At 42.6% G+C, this 19,302-nt stretch overlaps 2 protein-coding genes across 2 annotated transcripts; both read right to left on the minus strand.

Annotated features, from left to right (window-relative positions):
* Positions 1-1,453: 1,453 nt before the first annotated feature.
* Positions 1,454-2,542, minus strand: LOC308280892 (G-protein coupled receptor 182-like; the record flags this gene model as incomplete). Its single annotated transcript, XM_080755201.1, has 1 exon — positions 1,454-2,542. The coding sequence occupies one exon, from the start codon at positions 2,540-2,542 to the stop codon at positions 1,454-1,456; it is 1,089 nt and encodes a 362-aa protein (XP_080611327.1).
* Positions 2,543-6,430: 3,888 nt separating this feature from the next.
* LOC308280891 (centromere protein T-like) lies at positions 6,431-9,107 on the minus strand (the record flags this gene model as incomplete). The annotated part of the gene is made up of 4 exons (XM_080755200.1): positions 6,431-6,745; positions 7,837-7,941; positions 8,733-8,900; positions 9,088-9,107. The coding sequence occupies 4 exons, from the start codon at positions 9,105-9,107 to the stop codon at positions 6,616-6,618; spliced, it is 423 nt and encodes a 140-aa protein (XP_080611326.1). The 3' UTR covers positions 6,431-6,615.
* Between the last annotated feature and the right edge of the window lie 10,195 nt (positions 9,108-19,302).

Consider the following 19,302-nt stretch of genomic DNA (forward strand, 5'->3'; position numbering starts at 1 on the left):
ATGCCATGCCGCACTTTTTATTTCTGTTTCTGTTTCTATTAGTTTGGTCATTAAGGTCCACAGAATGAGAGGCCTGCTCTGCCGGAAACATCGCGAAAAAAAGTTATGGCCATTTGTATATTCACTGTCCTATTGACTCCACTATTACAGGAAAATAAAAAGATTTAAAAAAAGAAAGAAATCTGCTTTAAGCAGCATGTGAGGGGTCAAACGAGGGGTTCTTCATGATTCTGAATACATTGCAAGCATTTGTTTTGCACAAAAAACATTCCTTGGGCTACATTTCAGCCCCCCAAAATTGAGCCACAGACATAGGAGAAATAAAAGGCAAACGTTGACCAACGTTGACCAAAGTAACATTATTTCTCCTTTCTCTAATTGTGTAGATTCTTGTGAATTAAGTCATGCAGATGTTTAACCGTAAGGTACGCTGCTCCCTCATTGGCCCTGCGTACTGTTGCCCGGAAACATCTGTCGAGGTGCCAACTTGCACCGTGTTATTTTACTAGAGGTGAGGGCGGTCCTCAGTCCGCACCACCAATCTGACTGATGTGCCCATATATGGAGATCTCTGTATCTGTCAGTGTTTGTCCCTTTTATGCCCATGGAGATCTCTGTATCTATCAGTTCTGGTCCCCTTTATGCCTTGCATTTGAAGTATTCTACACTCATCATTTCCAGAGGTTTGTGACCTCTCTAAGCCCAGGTGTGGACAGATACATGAGCTTGCGTCCTCGTTCTCCCTCTTCTTATCAACAAGTCCACATTGTCATTAGAGGTGGAAAGAAACTCACCCTGGCAGCTGAAATGGAAGTCACAGGATCAGCTTGGACTTCCTCACAAAGCAACACAAAGCGAGATAGTGTACTGCAACTACAGCAAATTACAACAGTTGCTTACATTTCCCAGTTAAACTGGATCACATTGAGGTTATTTCATTGAATGATACAGGCAAGCTTGTGTGTTATACAGCAGCATTCACACCCGTAATGATTTACGTTAAGTAGTCTAAAATACTAATAGTAATATTAATTACAACATTTCCACATTTGCAAATGGCTAAATAGTAAAAAGGTCTTATCTTGCACTGGCCCACTGGTGTTGTGAGTTCCTGTGGGAGTGGGGGGAAATAATTTTTTTCTTTCCTCCTACATTCTGATGTCTTGAAAAGCAAAACATGATGTATTATAAGGGGAAGCTGATGGTAAGCCCATCATTCTTACACAACAAACGGTACAATGAGTCTTGGAAAGGAGACACTACTACGTCATAATACAGTGTATAATCTACAGCCTCTGCATTTCCGAGGCATCAAAGACAACGTGGCTTCAGATTACCACAGAATGTTACTTTCATTTCCACAGGTTTTTTATCATTTAGAGAAAGTCTTTGAACTGTATTTTTGCATAGATATGACAGATGTCCCATTCTACCAATTACATCACTGGACTTCTTACGATTCAACATCTGAGTGACTGGTGCTCACGTCGCTTATCCTCTGCTGCTTCCCGGCCTCTTTCCCCCCTGTGTCAGCCATGTTAGGAACCCCAGCCTCCTCTCTGGGTAGGTAGTTCATCACTGTATTGATCAGGTTGTAGCGGAAGCTCTTACTAAGGAAGTTGTAGAGAATGGGGTTGGCGATGCAGTGGAAGAGGTTCAAACCCTGCAACACTGTGTGTGAGTATTGGAGCACCTCAAACGTATTACAGCTAAAAAGACTAAAGGGGTTATTGTCGTCTCCGTAGAGACTTAGGAATTCCATGAGTATCATTATATTTACCAGGTGGAATGGCAGCCAACACAACAAAAACACCAGTGAGTAAACGTGCACCAGCCACACTTCTCGCCGGCCCTGCACATCCGGAGCCGTGCGAACCGCACGAGCTATGAGGATGTTGAAGGTGATGATGACGGCCGCAGGGCCCAGGAACTGGAACACCAACAAGGAAAAATCAATCACTGCGTACCACGCTGTGTAATTTTGCTGCGGGATCACGTAACAGCCTGGCTCGTCCCATTCCAGGAGGTCCACATGAACATTCTCCAACAGTGCCAGGAGGAAGGATAGCAGCCACAGGCCTCCGCAGAGCAACCAGCGGCGCCGGCCCACCACAGGGAAGCAGGTGGCAGATGAAGGCCTGGTCAGGGACAAGTAACGCTCCAGGGTCATGAAGGCCAGGAAGATACAGCTGCTGTAGGAACTGACCAGGTAGATGAGGTTGGTGACCTTGCAGAGGAAGTGACCCCACAACCACACATGGTCCATGGTCACCTCCATCATGAAGAAGGGCAAAACCACGATCACCATGAGGTCCGACAGGCTCATGTTGATGATGCAGAAGAGGACCCCGTTGGCCGAGTGGCGGCGGCGCCAGTTGACCCAGACGACCACAGTGTTCGCCAACAGGCCCACCGTGAAGATGAACAGGTAGAGGAGGAAGAGTGCAATGCGCCGGTCATCTGTGTTGAGGTGGAGAGTGCACTCTGTGTACCACGGAGTGTCATTGTGGATGGAGTGGTTGCTGTGGTCTTCAAGCGACATGGTCTGGAATTAAAAGCAAAACTTTGTTTCAGACTCAAAGTGGTTGATTATGTTTTCAAACATTACATAATAAAAGCACAGCACAATAGGAGGGTCTAGGACTAGTGGTGCAGTGCTCATTGCACAGGGTGCCACGGCGGTACGGGCAGTCTTTTGAGCAGGAGCACAATGCGCGCATGTGCATCGATCAAAAACAACCTAAAACACCTAAAAAAAAGCTGCCCACTGCCCGGTGTCAAAAGAATGAATTAACACAGGAATGACCCTGGATGCATATCAATGGTCCATTGTGTGACCTGCTAAATCCTGTAGTGTAGAAGATAAAATAAAATCTAAGTCTGCAAAAAAAGTTAGACCAAGGCACTCTTGAGGGACAGTTAAAGGACAACTTTAGTTTTTTACAACAAGGGTTCATATTTTAGATTGTAATTAAAGAATATAAAAGATGAGTGTTCAAATTATTTCATTTACTTCTTTCTATTGTTTTAGAGATTCTTATTTCAGTGGTTGGGGGCATGCGTACAAGTGGCTAAATATGTCATTGTACACAGAATAAGTCCATTCCCAAGATACAACGCAACCTTTCTTGGTTGGATGTGACTTATGGGGGCTAGAAGTGTTACTGTAAATGGCAATAAAGAAACTGCTGGCTTATTGTCTCTAAAAAGACATATTTAGCCACTTGTACACATGCCCCAATGCGTACGCATGCCCCACATTTTAACACGGTAAACGCGATAAAACAATAGAACGAAGCAAATGAAAACATTTTAACCCTCACTTTTTCTTTTCTCTAATTACAATCTAAAATATGAACCCTTGTTGTAAAAAAACTAAAGTTGTCCTTTAAAGGGTGACTCAGTCACCCTGAAGAAGGCATTATGTGTGAATGTTTTATTCTTTCCATGCATTAGCCCTAAAATAAAGGCTTTTTAACTGTCCCTCAAGAGTGCCTTGGTCTAACTTTTTTTGCATCAATTTTGTCACCTGACTACCAAAGAGCACCTTTCCTGGGAGATGTTTTACTCTACAGCCAAACAGATGCACTCCTTAACTCTCTGTTTTCTAAAATCTAAGTCTATTTGAAAATGTTTCCAGGATAGTGGCTTATACTAGTAGTAGTCCAGTCATTTTAGGGTTAGACCTAGAACAAATTGCAATAGTAGCAAACTCAACTGATTTTGTATCCTCATTATGTCCTTAGTGAGGGAAAAAAAGTCCCAAGGAATCCCACCGGGGCAAAGTTTTGAAAACGACCTATCTACCTTCACTTACTATACACTACAATATAAAGGAAAAAATGACTGAAAAAAATCTGCTTTAAGTGGGATGTGAGGGGTCAAACTAGGGGTTTTTAATTATTCTGAATCCATTGCAAGCATTTGTTTTGCACGAAAAACATTCCTTGGGCCAGAAATGGCCACTCAAAACGTCAATTTTCATCAATTTTCATCAATTTTCAGTCTTTTGGGGTCCGTTTTTAGCCCAAGGAATGTTTTTCATGCAAAACAAATGCTTGCAATGGATTCAGAATAATTAAAAACCCCTAGTTTGACCCCTCATATCCCACTTAAAGCAGATCTTTTTTCAGTCATTTTTTCCTTTATATTGTAGTGTATAGTAAGTGAAGGTAGATAGGTCGTTTTCAAAACTTTGCCCCGGTGGGATTCCTTGGGACTTTTTTTCCCTCACTAAGGACATATTGAGGATACAAAATCAGTTGAGTTTGCTACTATTGCAATTTGTTCTAGGTTTGGACAAATTTTGGCCTAAAATGACTGGACTATAGTGCAGTTAAAAAAGGCAGATAGAGCCCTGTTTCGCCAGGGGTGGTTTTGCAGATTGTGTGAATCTACTGTGGACTTGTTTGGAGCTCAGTGGAGTCAGTGCTAGGGCTGTCACAATTATTACATAATCGTCTAATCGTGATTATTTGACATTATCGCAATTATTTTGTCATAATCGTGAATGTTGAAAAATTTCCGAAATAGTGGAAATAGCAGATCTACAAGCTCACGTTGTGAGCTTGTAGATCGGCTATTTCCACTATCAAAGTTTTAAGTACAGTATTTTCTGGACTATAAGGCGCACCTGACTATAAGGCGCACTGTCAATGAATGGTCTATTTTCAAACTGTTTTCATATATAAGGCGCACCTGACTATAAGGCGCACATAATAGACGCTACCGTTGCGTTATGCATCCAACAGATGGAGCTGTGCTAAAGGGAATGTCAATGTCAATGAATGATCCATATATAAGGCGCACTGGACTATAAGGCGCACTGTAGTTTTTTGAGAAAATTAAAGGCTTTTAAGTGCGCCTTATAGTCCGGAAAATACGGTAGTAGGTTGTCAAATATGTCAGTAATTTATTTGTATATTTAGGTTATGTGTCATATCTACCATGTACAACTTCAACGCCTAAAAGCTAAACAGAAATGTAATCATCAACGACAAAAACACAATTAAATCGATAATCGCCAATTATTTGAGTGACAATTAATCGTCATGTAAAATGTCATATCGTGACAGCCCTAGTCAGTGCATGCTTCAAATAGTAATCATAATTCTAATTTGAATTGCTCGCTTTACTGGGTTGAGTATATTTCCTTTGTGATCTCTTATCATTCATTCTACATGAGGATGAAAGCAGTTGCAAAACACAGTGACAGGACTGAAATGTCCCCACTTTACACAATCAATATAAGTCTACACAAACAAATGTATCATTCAGAAAGGTATCGAAGTATGAATTTGAAGCAGTGCATTGGTCATATTATTACCTTGATAAGTTGGTGTGTGGAGAGGATCAACGATGAAGAGGAGGAGGGTTCGTCTCAGAATGAGCAGCTTGGTGTTTGTGTCAATCACAACAAGACAAGTTACACAACTCTACCAACTCTACTGTCCTGGACTATCTGAGCAGTCAGGCAGCCTGAGATTCTCCCCTCCTATTGTGCATTAACACATTCTGACACTCACTCACACACACACACACACACACACACACACACACACACACATACACACACACAAGATCTAACAGGACATCCTCAGTGACTTGGGGGAGTGCTACAGAGCAGCAGGAAAGCCAACACAAATAAATATTTAGGTTTTGTTTTCTTGAAGAATCTCCTACCTAAACAGTTCCTGGCTGTTGAATTGTTGACATGAATTTATACTGTTTTTCTATAGGTTCTGTTTATGGAGTATGTACAGTACAGTCCGAGTCCACATTCATAAACAGCACAAGTCACTCTAAACCCACATACACCCAGTGGCCACTTGATGGCAGTGTATATTTTGTTACAGGTCACAAGAGGTAAATGGATCTTGGTCATTCAGTGCATGCTACATTATTATCTCTATATTATTATCCATCGGTCCGTGAAAAGCTGTGCACAAACTCTCCCTGGATACCAGAGCAGAATCTCTATTGTGCATTCCACAGGGCTGGGGCAGCAAGTTGTCGTTTTTGAGGCTGAAGACAAATAATCTTTCGTGGACAATAAAGATTAGCATTAATATTAATATAGTCTGTTAGGTTTCATAATACAAAGAATCGTGAATTTAGCAGAGATAATAACCTCATGAAGAAAGGAGCACTACTGGTATCCCTCAATCCACCGATGCTACCGATGAGTAATATTCAGGAGAAAGTTTAAATGACCAAAGGGTATTAAAAACATCCAGGTCCAGGCACTGAGGTTAGGTTTGACAATGAAAATAAACCTTTATTTTCAATGGGCCACAACCATTGGAGGAAAAAAAAAAAGAAAAAAGGCACAAATGTTTGCCAAGCTGAACATGTCTCTGAAACAAAGGCAGATACAAAACAAAACCATTCTTTTTTTTATCCATTATGGTGCTGCTAAATGGGGTTCTAAATGGACCATTACAGTTCTGCAACTCTGAGTTGGGGGTCCTTGAAAAAAATAAAATGAAATAAAAAAGTTTGAGAACCACAGCTATATAGCAATATTAGCCATCACAAAATTGAGCTTTAACTATTAAAGCTTTAAAAACCAAAGAGGGGAAAAAACCCACGACAATTACGAACAGCGTTCCCAGCTTAGGGAAGACTCTTGGGGAAGACGACATTCCCACTTGAGGCACAAGGGATCAGTTGTTTCCGAGCACCCATGTCCAGATATTTTTCTATGAGGACTTCCACTGGCACCTTGTCAGTCACATGCCCCTGTCTGGAGAGAGCAAAGACACCAACACATGCATAGACAAACATGAATAAAACAGGGTTCCCACACATCTTTACCAATTAATTTCCAAAACTTTTCCAGAATATTTAACCCGATTTCCAGGACTATATAACAATAATTCAGCTCAATAACGAGTCGCTTACTCCTATGCGCAATGCCCAAAGACAGGTAGTGTATGCCAGTGGTTCTCAACCTTTTCAGGCCATGACCCCCGAAATAATCATATTTGAAGAGAGTTGAGGAATTTTGTATAACACGGTTTTATTTTGAAAATAGCCGATCTACATGCTCACAAGTTGTCACAACGCCTCGCGTTGCGAGGCGTTGTGAGCATGTAGATCGGCTATTTTCATAATGTCTGCCTCTAATATTTGATAATTTGGCCAATGTTTAATTTGTCATTTCAGTATTAACGAAATCTATAACGAAAGACAATGCATAGTTATTTTGACCAGGACCTTCCAGGACCCTTGATCAATTCCAAAACTTTTCCACTACTGGAAAAATATTTTTCTAATTTCAAAATATTTCCAGGAATTTCATGACCGTGGGAACCCTGATAAAAGAAAGGCGATGGGGGGGGGGGGGGGGGGGGGGGGGCACACACACCAAAATGGGAATCTCATGTCATCTCAAAATTAAAAGGTCCCAGAAACAGGCCCTTCAATGTTGCTGCTGATGAAATATATTTGCGGAGTACACTACAGCCTTTAATGTTGGTTATCAAACACATTTCGGTGTGTGCAACACAGAGAGACTCCCCAACTATAAATGTTAGTTAGGCAAAACAATATTTCATATTGCTGTTGTGAGAAATCATATGCACACTGTGAAGACTCCTATATAGTCAGCCACAGAATTTTAAAGAGGGAGAAGGTGCCAATGTGGTTCAACAAATCTGCTTGGCATGGGCTTGGAAAGGGCAACCATATGTCTTAAACAAAATAATTTAAATAGGGGAAGAAAACACTGGGTTGGCACATATTGGTCTGTAGAGATTTGTCTAATTGAACAGCAAATATTCAGGACACGTGTTGGTCCTCCCCTTAATATGGTACAATACACTCAATACACACCTTTTCAGCAGAAGGATAACATCTTCCACTTCAATGGTTTTCCTCTTGGCATGTTTGGCATACGTCTCCAAGTCTTCCACCATCCGGTCAAAGAACTTCTCCATTCTATTAAACAAACAGGGAAAACAGAACATTTTAACACCTGCAATTTCCTGTTTGGAAGCCTCCTACACTGTGCCATGGGCTGGGAGGAGCAGATGGAATTAACCCAGGAAGCTTCCAAGTTAACCTCCCATTTATCAGTTCCAGTAGAATTAATACATCAAGCGCTAACTGAAAGTGACGGTAGACCAGTGTTGATTGTTTGTTGACTACCTTTTTTCACTGACGAAAACTAAATAAAACCTAAATAAAAACTAAGCTATGATGAGTATGAGTAATACTGAGATATACTTTCGCCAACGAAAGTAGACTAAAATGTTATGGAGGGACTAGAGGAGAAGAGATCCAGTAGAACTAAAAAAACAAGTAATTTTATGTTTGGTTGTGCTTGGGTGTTGCACTCTGAAAATAGCAGATCTACAAAAATATGTATGGTGTAAACAGCTGACAAGGCATACTTTTATTGTCACCTTACCTTGACAACCGTAAGAAAAATGTGACAAACTAGCTGCTGAATATAGTACAATTATTTCACCACTTCTCCCTTAAATCTGCATCCTCTTAATCCTCCTTCGTATCCTGTTAATCTACTAGAACTACAGAAATGATGCAGCAGTTCACATTAATTCAATTCAAGAGTTTGTATTCGAACACTTTAAGGACTGGCTGTATTAATTTCGAGTCTTACCACATTATATTAAATAACATAGCTAAAATGGCCTCAAAAGTTTTTGTTGCAAGGAGTTGCATTGGTGTGGACTGGCCTTTAGACTTGTATAAGTATAGTTACTTACGTTTGTTTAACCACAGGGTACACGTCCGAGGAAACCTTGGTCTTAGCAAAGTGTTTGAAGTTGCCCATGCAGTAGTTCTTGGTGAAAATGGAGGGGGGCTCCTGCTTTTTCTGTCCAGCCGTCTTCGCAGTGCGCTTCTTTGGTTTAACTGGAACCACATCTTCAATACTGAAGGAACAAAGTACATTTAAATAATCAATATGTCACTTCATGTTAAAGCGGCACCATCATGTCAATGAAGAAACTGGATGTTTAAAAAAAAATCCAGATCATTAGAACTGCCATTCATTTCAAGTTAGAAGTTGTCTTGCACTAGAAAATCTTCCACCATGCAGCAGTAGAAAGCATGGGTTACATGTTCTTGTCATACACCATACTTTCAAAACACTCACACCATGCAAGCTTTATAACTCATGTGATTAATGACAATGACATGCATCTTCTGCTGCAACAGTGAGTTTATCTAGGGATGCGGTATCGGTACTCGTGGTATCGGTACTCGCCCCGATACCGGCCTATTTTCCGGTATCGGTACTCGTCCGATACTGCTCACAAAGCGCCCGAGTACCCTGTGTGTTCTGCCACTTCGCCTTTCTCTCTCTCAAAGTATCAAAAGTAAAAATACAAAATGTTTGAGCATAGCAGATCTAGAAGATCATGCACAGTACAGGAATTTCCATGGGCTAAACCTGAAAAAAAAGTGAAATGTGTGGCAGTTGTGGCATGTTCTGGGAAAGCAATGCAATGTAATGTGTTATATACAGCCAGAAAGTGAGGAACATCTGATAAAAAAAAAAGAAATTTAAAGACATTTTGTATCATTAATTGTACTCGTATCGGTACTCGGTATCGGCGAGTACTCAAAATGAAGTACTCGTACTTGTACTCGGTCAGCAAAAAAGTGGTATCGGGACATCCCTATTTATAACCTGACTCTGAATGGTGGCAGTAGTGCGTATACTGCATATTCCGCCCTACTTTTACCATCTGGGATTGCTCGAGCAGACCCGATGTAAGGGGCGGGCCATTTTTTTCAAGTTCTTTTGCAGGTGATTGGATGGGGCCGTCTGTCTATCACAGTCTGGGAGTGCCAACTCCAACCACACATATTGGCCTGTCTGCATGACGTTACACCCAGAATCCACCTCGTAGCTGCCGCTGATTCGTCCGGACTGGGAGTGATATCAACTCTCCCCGAGCGGTCTCAGATGGTCTCAGACTGCTGCCACCATCTGGCGGAGTCAGGTTAGTGAGTTTAACTTGCCTGGGTTGAACATCTTTAAGCCCCATAGTAGGTGAGGACCGTGGTTTATTGACCACACCCTTCCTTATGGCTCGAACGAATGTAGGAGTCTTCATGGAGAGTTCTAAAGGACATTAGAAAACAAGTCAATAAAACAATTCTATTATATTCAAATAATTTACACACACACACACACACACACACACACACACACACACACACACACACACACACACACACACACACACACACACACACACACACAACCTTCAGTCTCATCATTTTCTTCATCCTCCCACTCTTCTTGGTCTGCAGCAGGGTCCTCTTGATCTGCAGAATCTTCTTGGTCTGCAGGATCTTCTTGGTCTGCAGCAGGGTCCTCTTGGTCTGACTCTGCAGGATCTTCTTGGTCTGCAGCAGGGTCCTCTTGGTCTGACTCTGCAGGATCTTCTTGGTCTGCAGCAGGGTCCTCTAGGTCTGCAGCAGGGTCCTCTAGGTCTGCAGCAGGGTCCTCTAGGTCTGCAGCAGGGTCCTCTAGGTCTGCAGCAGGGTCCTCTAGGTCTGCAGCAGGGTCCTCTTGGTCTGCAGGGTCCTCTTGGTCTGCAGGGTCCTCAGCAAACTGTGCAGAAGTACCTGGCCCATCAGGAGGGGGACCACTGTGCCTCTCACTCGGACCGTCTCCTGCAGACGCGTCTCCCGTCCAGTCTACAGGTGAAGAAACGCAAGTCCTTTTACTTGATATATCAAAGCTCAAGTTGCCTTGCATGCCTTAGGGACTGTGTGTGATTTGTTATCATTTTACACAGGTAGGTAGTGTCAGTAGTTTACTATACAAATTAATACAATACTAACAAATGACACACAGTGGCATCACACATCCATAGTGTGAGAGCACAGAAACATTTCTTGTACATGCTCACTCACCAGCCTCTGTGGCCTTGGGTACTGCCCCCAAGCTCCTGTAGTCCCTTCCGCCATCCACTGCAACGGGCACATGTCCACCACCTTCAGAGCGAAAGGCCCTGTGACCGACCTTCTCTGCAACATGTGACAGCTGCCCCGGCGTTCCCTCCATCGCAGCTTCTGGCTTCCCGTTCTCCTCTTCTGACTGAGATTCAGGAACTGCCTCTTCTTCCGTTTGGTGTGCGGGGACCACTTCTTCTGGTCGGGACTCCTCGTCCTCGTCTGTTTGGGACTCAGGGGCCTCTGGCTCCTCCTCGTCCGTTTGGGACTCAGGGGCCTCTGGCTCCTCCTCGTCCATTTGGGACTCAGGGGCCTCTTCTTCCAATTGGGAATCAGGGGCCACCTCATTTGCCTCTTCATCCGTTTGGGATCCAACTTCCTCTTCTGGTTGGGACTCTGCTGCCTCTTCATCCATTTGGGATACGACTCCTTCTTCTGGTTGGGACTCTGCCTCTACTTCTGATTGGGACTCGACCGGTTTGTCTTCTTCAGGCTGCACTTCCACTGCTTCGTCTTCGGTCTTGACCGGTTTGTCTTCTTGGTTTGTCTGCACTGCTTCGTCTTTGGTCTGAGACTCCGCTTCGTCTGGCTGAGACGGAGCTGCGGCAGCATCCTCTTCTTCTTCGGGTCGAGATTCCGCAGAGACCTGCTCTTCCCCCTCGGCTGGAGGATAAGAGGCGGGTCGTTTTCTTATCGACTCGCTGCACTCCGCTTCCATTTGCTCGTCTTGGCTCATCTCTCCCTCCGCCTCACACCCGGTGTCTCTCTGCGTCTGCGATGCCAGGGCCGTGGCTTTGTCCTGTGCGGCAGTGATGGCTGCCCATGAGCCCATGACGGATGGCTGGGCGTAAAGGGCGGTGGGATGGTCGACATAGAGGTTACTGGTGCATTCAGGTCCAGCATCACTCAGATTCAGGGTAAGGCCATCAGCGCATTCGGTTTTATTGAGGAGCCGACTCACTCCGCCAGTTGCCACATCTGAGAGGGTGAACATTAACAGGAAAGCAGGTTTTAGTGGTGGTATCAAACTTCATGGGGTCTAAGAATGACATGGCTTCATGTGGCCAGTCGATGACGTATATTTAGTTTAGTTGATCATCTTTCACAGTGTCGTGCATTTTACAAATCATACAACCACAAAGGAAAAAGAAAAGAAACACTGTCTGAAGTGATCAAAGGGAATAGGCTGAAGCTATAGAGCTAATAATTACTGCCTATCCTACAGTATATACTGTACGTGTCCTTAGTTACAATAATATGTTTGAAAAGTAATCAAAACAAGACAAAAACATACCAAAACAAAGCATGTTGTCATAGGGCTCTGCATAGATCCCTATAATAACATGTAATCCCTGTAATATACCATTAAAATATGTTATACTGAAATATACTATTAAACTATGTTATACTATAGTAATATACTATTAAGCTATGTTATACTGTAATAGGCGCTCTACAGACGGGCAGCGGTTGCCACAGGGGCTCCCGCTTGGATCCGCGGGGACCGCGAGACAAACACACTCGCTCAGCGAGTAAATGCAGCGCGGTATCACAAAGATGAACACAATCCATCTCTCACCGCCCGCGTGCGCATGCACGAACGAGCACGCTCGCGGGGATTTTGACGGGACTGCGCCTGCTTGCCTCGCCGTCTCTAAACTTCGCTGCGCGGCCGAAATAGCCGCCCGCCTCTCATTGAAAATGAATTACTTGGAGGCGGTGACCACATACCGTCTGGAACCCACTTAAAACTATTTAACTTTGTTACAATAGAATATGTTTAGTACATACAACTGCGTATTTGGGCAGGGTTTCAGCCCGATCCAATGGCTATAAATATTTAAATTCTTTTATACATGATTAACGGGTTGAGGTAGGTTCTTGTTCTAATGGCAAGTACAAGACATTTGCCAGTGAGGTTTGTGAGATTAGCCCCAGACAACACACTAGAAGGCCTCTGGGCCTACAGAGACATACCATGAAAAGAGATGCCCGTGGCTCCAATGCATACCACATAACAGGCTATATTCCTTCCAGCAGCTGGCCCAGGTTCTAATACAACAACACCAGACACTTACCAGCGTCACCAACCCTCTGCCTTTTAACACCTTCTTCAAACGCCTCCACGCTGAACTGGCGGTGCTGAGGTGCCTTTCTCTGAAGCGACTTTTTCTCAGTGCGAGCATCCATGTATGGTGTTTTCAAGCTTAATGTTTCACTGCAAAAGATATTAGACAATAAGTAAGGCTATGATCATGAAATTGTACTTGACGATTAATTGTTTAATTTAACTGTATTTGTATTTATTTGTTTAATACAAACAACAATTACATAATGATCCATTGTGTTTTTAGGCTTTGTAAACAATAATTCCACAGGGTTTCTGACTAATATTTAATCCCATGTTAAAATGGTTTTTGCCATGTTTTGAAAATGTATGAAAATCTTTCGACATGGATCAATTAACCAAAAATAATTGTGACCGAACAAAATAATCGTACTATATTATAGCCAGTTTGAAATTAGGGCACTCAGGGGAACTATGTATGTGAATATGAAGTCATACAGTATGTTGGATGCCTGGATCTGAGAGAAGCTTTTAACCGTAGGAAAATTACGATGACGTTAGATATCCCATTACCCTGACAAACTGGTAGAGGCTGAAGAGGAGGGTGAAGACTCTCTTGCTGGTCTATCTTCAATGTCTGCAAACAGAAACACCAGGTAAAAAGAAAACGTATGCGAAAAAATCTTCATTAACACTACAGCAGTCATGTTTGCGGTTGTGTCGTAAGAACACCAAGCCCTAATTGTAAGACCTCAAGCTCATATTCCTTATCCCTTCTGCTGAAGTATTCCACCTGATTCCCCCCCGGGAATCAAGGTTTTTCTAATGATGAAATGAGTGAACAAACCAATATGAAGTTTTAAGTGTATAGAGGGTAAATAGTATGCACATTTCTAAAGTGGCAATTTAAGGACTTTTTAATACCTCTAAAATGACAAGTTAAACATTGGCCAAATTGTCATATATTAGAGGCAGAAATTGTGAAAATAGCCAATCTACATGCTCACAACGCCTCGCAATGCGGTAGATCTGCTATTTTCACAATAGAACTGTGTTATACAAAATGTAATGCCTCATCTCTTAGTGCTCGTCAGGGTGGGGTGGGTGGGGGGTCCCCAGTTCAAATGTGATTATTTTGGAGGTCGCGGCCTGAAAAGGTTGAGAACCACTGCATTAAATAACAAAATGTCATAATTGACCATAAGGGAGTGAAAGTGGTGATCAGTGGTTAACCTCTAACCTCACCTTGATTGAGTCTTTTCTCAAAGGCAGTGACGTTTAAGATACGAGGTTGTCTCTTTCTGCTCAGTCCCCTCACCGACTGGTCTGCGACGGCCATGGTAAAATTGGATAAATCCAGGTCCGACATCCCAGAACTGAAACACAAGCAAATAAATTAACACGTCAGGGATTTACAGAAAGAAATGTGTCAATATATTCAGAGGAGGAAAAAAAAACTAGACACACATTAATCTAATCATTAGATGTTCGCTCCTAGAGCTGGGCAATCTAAACTAAAGCAGGATATTTTTGATCAAAGATAAAGAGATTTTGGATAATGACACTATGTGGGTAAAAAGCAAGAACACAACATGACATTACTGTAATGCAGCCTACTAAATTCCAGACAATATATAGCCTCATATCACAATATTGATATACAATAATATTGATATTCCCAAATCCCAATCCAATTCCCAACAATTTTGAGCATGTCATGGTCGACAGCCTACCTAGGACTGATGCTGCCAGCTGCAGTCATCGCTGGCTCCTTCCTCGCAGCTTCCTCCAGGGACGCCGCGGGCTCTGAATGACATGACCATAGTGGCAAGGGTTAGGGAAACACTTGGAAAACAAATGGTCAATCAATCAAGTCTCAACAAACACGTGAAAAGACCAAGTTCACCTGTCTGCAAAATGTTCCTGAGGCACATAGCCTTGGAAATTCAGGTCATAGCAGCAACAGCAAGAGTGAAACACAGGTTGAGGTAAGAGTAAACTAGTGTCAACAGTAAGACCTTATGTCATGTGTTAAGATCGCCCCAACACGTGGCACTCACTCCATTTACACACACATTTTGCACGCAAGGACCGCATCAGGAAAGGGAAGTCTGGGGTTCTCTGAACAGATACTCTCGGTGGCGCGATGGATGGACAACAATGGAAATAAGCGCAAGCTTTTTTGTTTCTACGCTTTTGAGATGTACATTGTACAAATATGTTTACATATATGTATTTGTATCAATACTATTCATTTTGTTGTAATTTGTATTAGACGTTTTTCAGAAAACTTGGATGAGGATTTAGTTTGTAGTTTTTTTCAGGTCTAAATGGGACAAGAACCAACCATGCGGGAATGAAGGCACATAATTCATTGGTACATTTTAAACCTTACCATCACCTAGATTGAGTCGTTTCTCAAACGCGGTTACATCCAAGACACGAGTTGGTCTCTTTCTGCTCAGTCCCCTCACCGACTGGTCTGCGGCGGCCAAAGTCACACTGGAAAATTCCAAATCCGACAGCCTAGAACTGAAACACAAGCATTGATGAACCAATGGGAATAGCAAGAGACACAGATAGGGGTAGGGATTTGCTGACAGAAATACAGTACTATATGCATGAGCCCCTTTTCAACAACAAGGTGGTACCAGAACCTGAACCTATTTTTTTTGGCTGTGGTTTAGTCTCCATAGCGCACTGCCCGGTTTCAGACAAGGTTCCTGGAACCTTTTTTTTCGGTCCTGCTCTTGAGGTAGTACTAAACTTGAGTTCTGGGAACCCATGGACAGGGCCAGCAGCGAAGCTGCTCTCGGCTGTTTTTTGTTGACTACAAACACTTTTTTTTTGTTTTGTTTTTTTACCTTCCCGGTTGGGTCTGGTTATATGGAAACGTAAGCAGAACATAGTCCCGGAACTTCATAGGTTCTTGAAACTTCTGGGTTCTAGTTCAGCCCTGTAGTGGAAAAGGAGCTATGGTTGACACTAGGGCATTCACCAATAGTGATTTTTAGTATTCGATTTATTCGACTTCAAAGTACTCGAATAGTCGAATATTCGACAGGACTGGCCAAACTGTCAAATATTAAGTACGCAAGAGGCGAACATTGTGAAAATAGCCGATCTACATGCTCACAACGCCTCATGCTGCGAGGCGTTGTGAGCATGTAGATCTGCTATTTTCACAATATTTATCTGCGGAACCGAGTCACATTAAATGTAATACCTACATTCCAAGTGCTTGTCAGGGTGGGGGTCCCCAGTTCAAATATGTTTATTTTGGGGGTCACGGCCTAAAAAAGGTTTGAGAACCCCTGGTTCAAATTAACAAATTCATCCACCAGGGGCATTGACAACTCATTCTTATTACTTCCTATCTAGCCAAGCTTTATAAACTATATATTTTTTTTTAAGAGAAAACGATACAAAAATAAAAATAAGCGAATATTCGACTTCGGTGAAAAACGTCAAATAGTGACTTTGATATTCGAATATTTGGTGAATGCCCTAGTTGACACACACAGCTTACCTGCGACGGCTTCTGCCCACGCTGGAAGTAGCTGCAGGCTCTGGCTCCTTCCCCACAGCTTCCTCCTGGACCAGGAGAGACACCTCAGGCTCTGAATGACATAACAAAGAGGCCAGGGTTAGAGGAACGGAGAAAACAAACACAATCTAAATCTGATGCAAGCAATGAGAAACCGCCATGTTCACCCGTCTGCAAAATGTTCCTGAGGATGTGCCTTGGAGTGAGGTCATCTTGCAGAGCAGAAACTCTGGACGACTTCCTCATCACGTGTGTGGTGGTCCTTCGGTTTCCGACAGGCAGCGATATCCTATGCAGCGATATCCTGGCCGTGCTCTAGAGAAATCGTAGATCGATGAACAACATCTAGGTTGAGTTTAGAGCTGCAACAGCAATTATCCTATTGATACAGTTTTCAATGAATCGAAAAGCGTGTCCTTATCTTTTTTACATAACAGGAATTATTTAATCTAAAACTATTAATTTACCAAATGTCTGTCTGTCTGTCTGTCTGTCTGTCTGTCCGTCCGCCGTCTGACTGTCTGTCATGCTGACATCACTGATACTAATGGTAACAATGCCCAACTGACATCACTGACTGACAACACTAGTGCCCAAATTTGGAGATGACATCACAGACTGGCCTGTACATGGAACACCATATATGGGTATAAAAGAGTGTCAGCCAGACAGACGGATACAACGGGTATTGATTGCACAAGTGGTCAACGGTGACTATTCTGCCCAACGGGCACCGGTCTGGGTTATCCAACATTACTTCTGAGACTAATCACACAACCCCGGGCACAGGACTAGTTTTATATAAATCAACTAATAGATTAAATTAATTAACCAGCAAATCTACAAGCTCACAACGCGTTGCATCGCGACACCTTGTGAGCTAGTAGATCTGCTAGTTTTAGCTTAATCTATCTTAAAGGGGGCCTGTCACCTAAAGGGTTACTGTCACTTAAAGAATCATCTTAAAAAACAAGTTAATATAAGCCAATCAAATTAATTGTCTGTATAGCCTGACTGTATGACTACTTACTGTACAGGTCAGCTGTTGTTGGGGGGCGAGGGGCAGATCACACTGTGACATGAGCTTCAGACTGTTTCAGACCATTTAAAGAGATCAAGTCACAGTGTAATCTGCCCCTCAACCCCTTTAGGTGACAGTACCCCTTTACGTTAACCCCCCAAATCTAAACAATGCTTCTTCCTGACCTCATGCAGCTTCTGTTTCAGGGTGCGTTTCAAGGCCTCCTGCGGGGTAGGGGCACCGGCTTCTCTCCTCAACCTGACGCTTTGCTGTGGACTGTTGCTGGAGCTCTGGGATCCACCAGTGTCACTCCGCAACCTGGCGCTAGGTAGGAATGGGATGATGCGAAAATTTCATCAAATGAAAATCAATTATCCTGGGGCGGAACATTTGCCAAAGACATTTGATAAAGTGAAAAAAAAAGACTGTATCAAGTAGGTAATATTATAGAACGTTTTTACCAAAAGAGCAGGGGTCGACAACAGGGAGTTCGGGACCCCTAGGGGATCCTCAGAGTTACTACAGGGGGTCCTCCAAATCTTTGATTGATAGAAACAGTTTTTTCTCCTTTTTTACATTAACCACTTGAACCCTAGTGTCCATATTCCGAGAACTTTAGCCAAAAATAGCAGATCTACAAGCTCACAATCTTGTAGATGGGCCATTTTCAGGAAAGAGCTTTGGTGTAGAGGGGAAAAAGAGCAGACTAAGTACAGAGTGAAATATGGTTAAATATCTGAAAACACAAATTGACATGAATCCAAAATACACTGAACTATATGGAATCTCTGAACAGGTTGTGGGGGTCCCTGCTTCATCTCTCTCTCAACTAAGGGGTCCTTGGCCTGAAAGCGTTGAAGACCCCTGCAATAGAGTGTTTTAAATGGTACCGGATATGCAGCTCGACAAATAAAAGGTAAATTGATCCCAGTGCATGACGGAGGACGATTTCACGATAAATTAAAACTCGAACGGAACGAATATCGCAAGTGTTTTTATCATAATTAAAATTTAGGCCTAGAATTTTTGAATGCTTTAACTATTGAAAAATAGCACAAGCTCACAGCGCTGCGAGCTTGTAGATCTGCTATTTTTGAAACATTTTGAAAATTAGATTCTATACGTGTCTTTTGAATCCTTCTAAGGTTTTTTGAAAAACCTATGTTTCTGTGTCAGCAATCTGGCCAGCCATCGTCAAAGAAAAGGTCCTTTTCACTTAACTGGAGCTCAGTTAGTCTGTTCTTGAGAGACTACTATGTCAGTGGCTCTCAAACCTTTTCATGTGAAGGACCCCCAAAATGATATTTATTTGGCCACGGACCCCCATCTCAAAATATTTAGTTCCAGGGACCCCCCAGAAGCAAAATTTGAGTTACAAACGTTCGCTTTGAAAATACATAATACACTCAGATACACAGACACAGCCTATAGATACTGTGTATAGGTCATTACATTTTTCTCAAAAGGATTTTTGTTTTTACATTGTGAAATGATTTTAAAAAAATGATTTAAAAAATGTTGGCAAAAAGAGAGGGAAAAGAAATGCTGACATTGACGTGACTCCTTTCTAAATAATAGGACTTGTTATTGCATTGGGTTCCGCCCTCTGTTCAACTGCAGTGAGTTGAGAATGGAAACACTGCCCTCATGTGGATTCTTTCATATCACACTGTAACACTGTTAGTGAACAAAGACTCGGTGGGAACGATTCCTGTCACAATATAGAGC

This window comes from Nannobrachium achirus (genome assembly GCF_963921795.1).
Source record: "Nannobrachium achirus genome assembly, contig: SCAFFOLD_542, whole genome shotgun sequence".
Taxonomy (NCBI): domain Eukaryota; kingdom Metazoa; phylum Chordata; class Actinopteri; order Myctophiformes; family Myctophidae; genus Nannobrachium; species Nannobrachium achirus.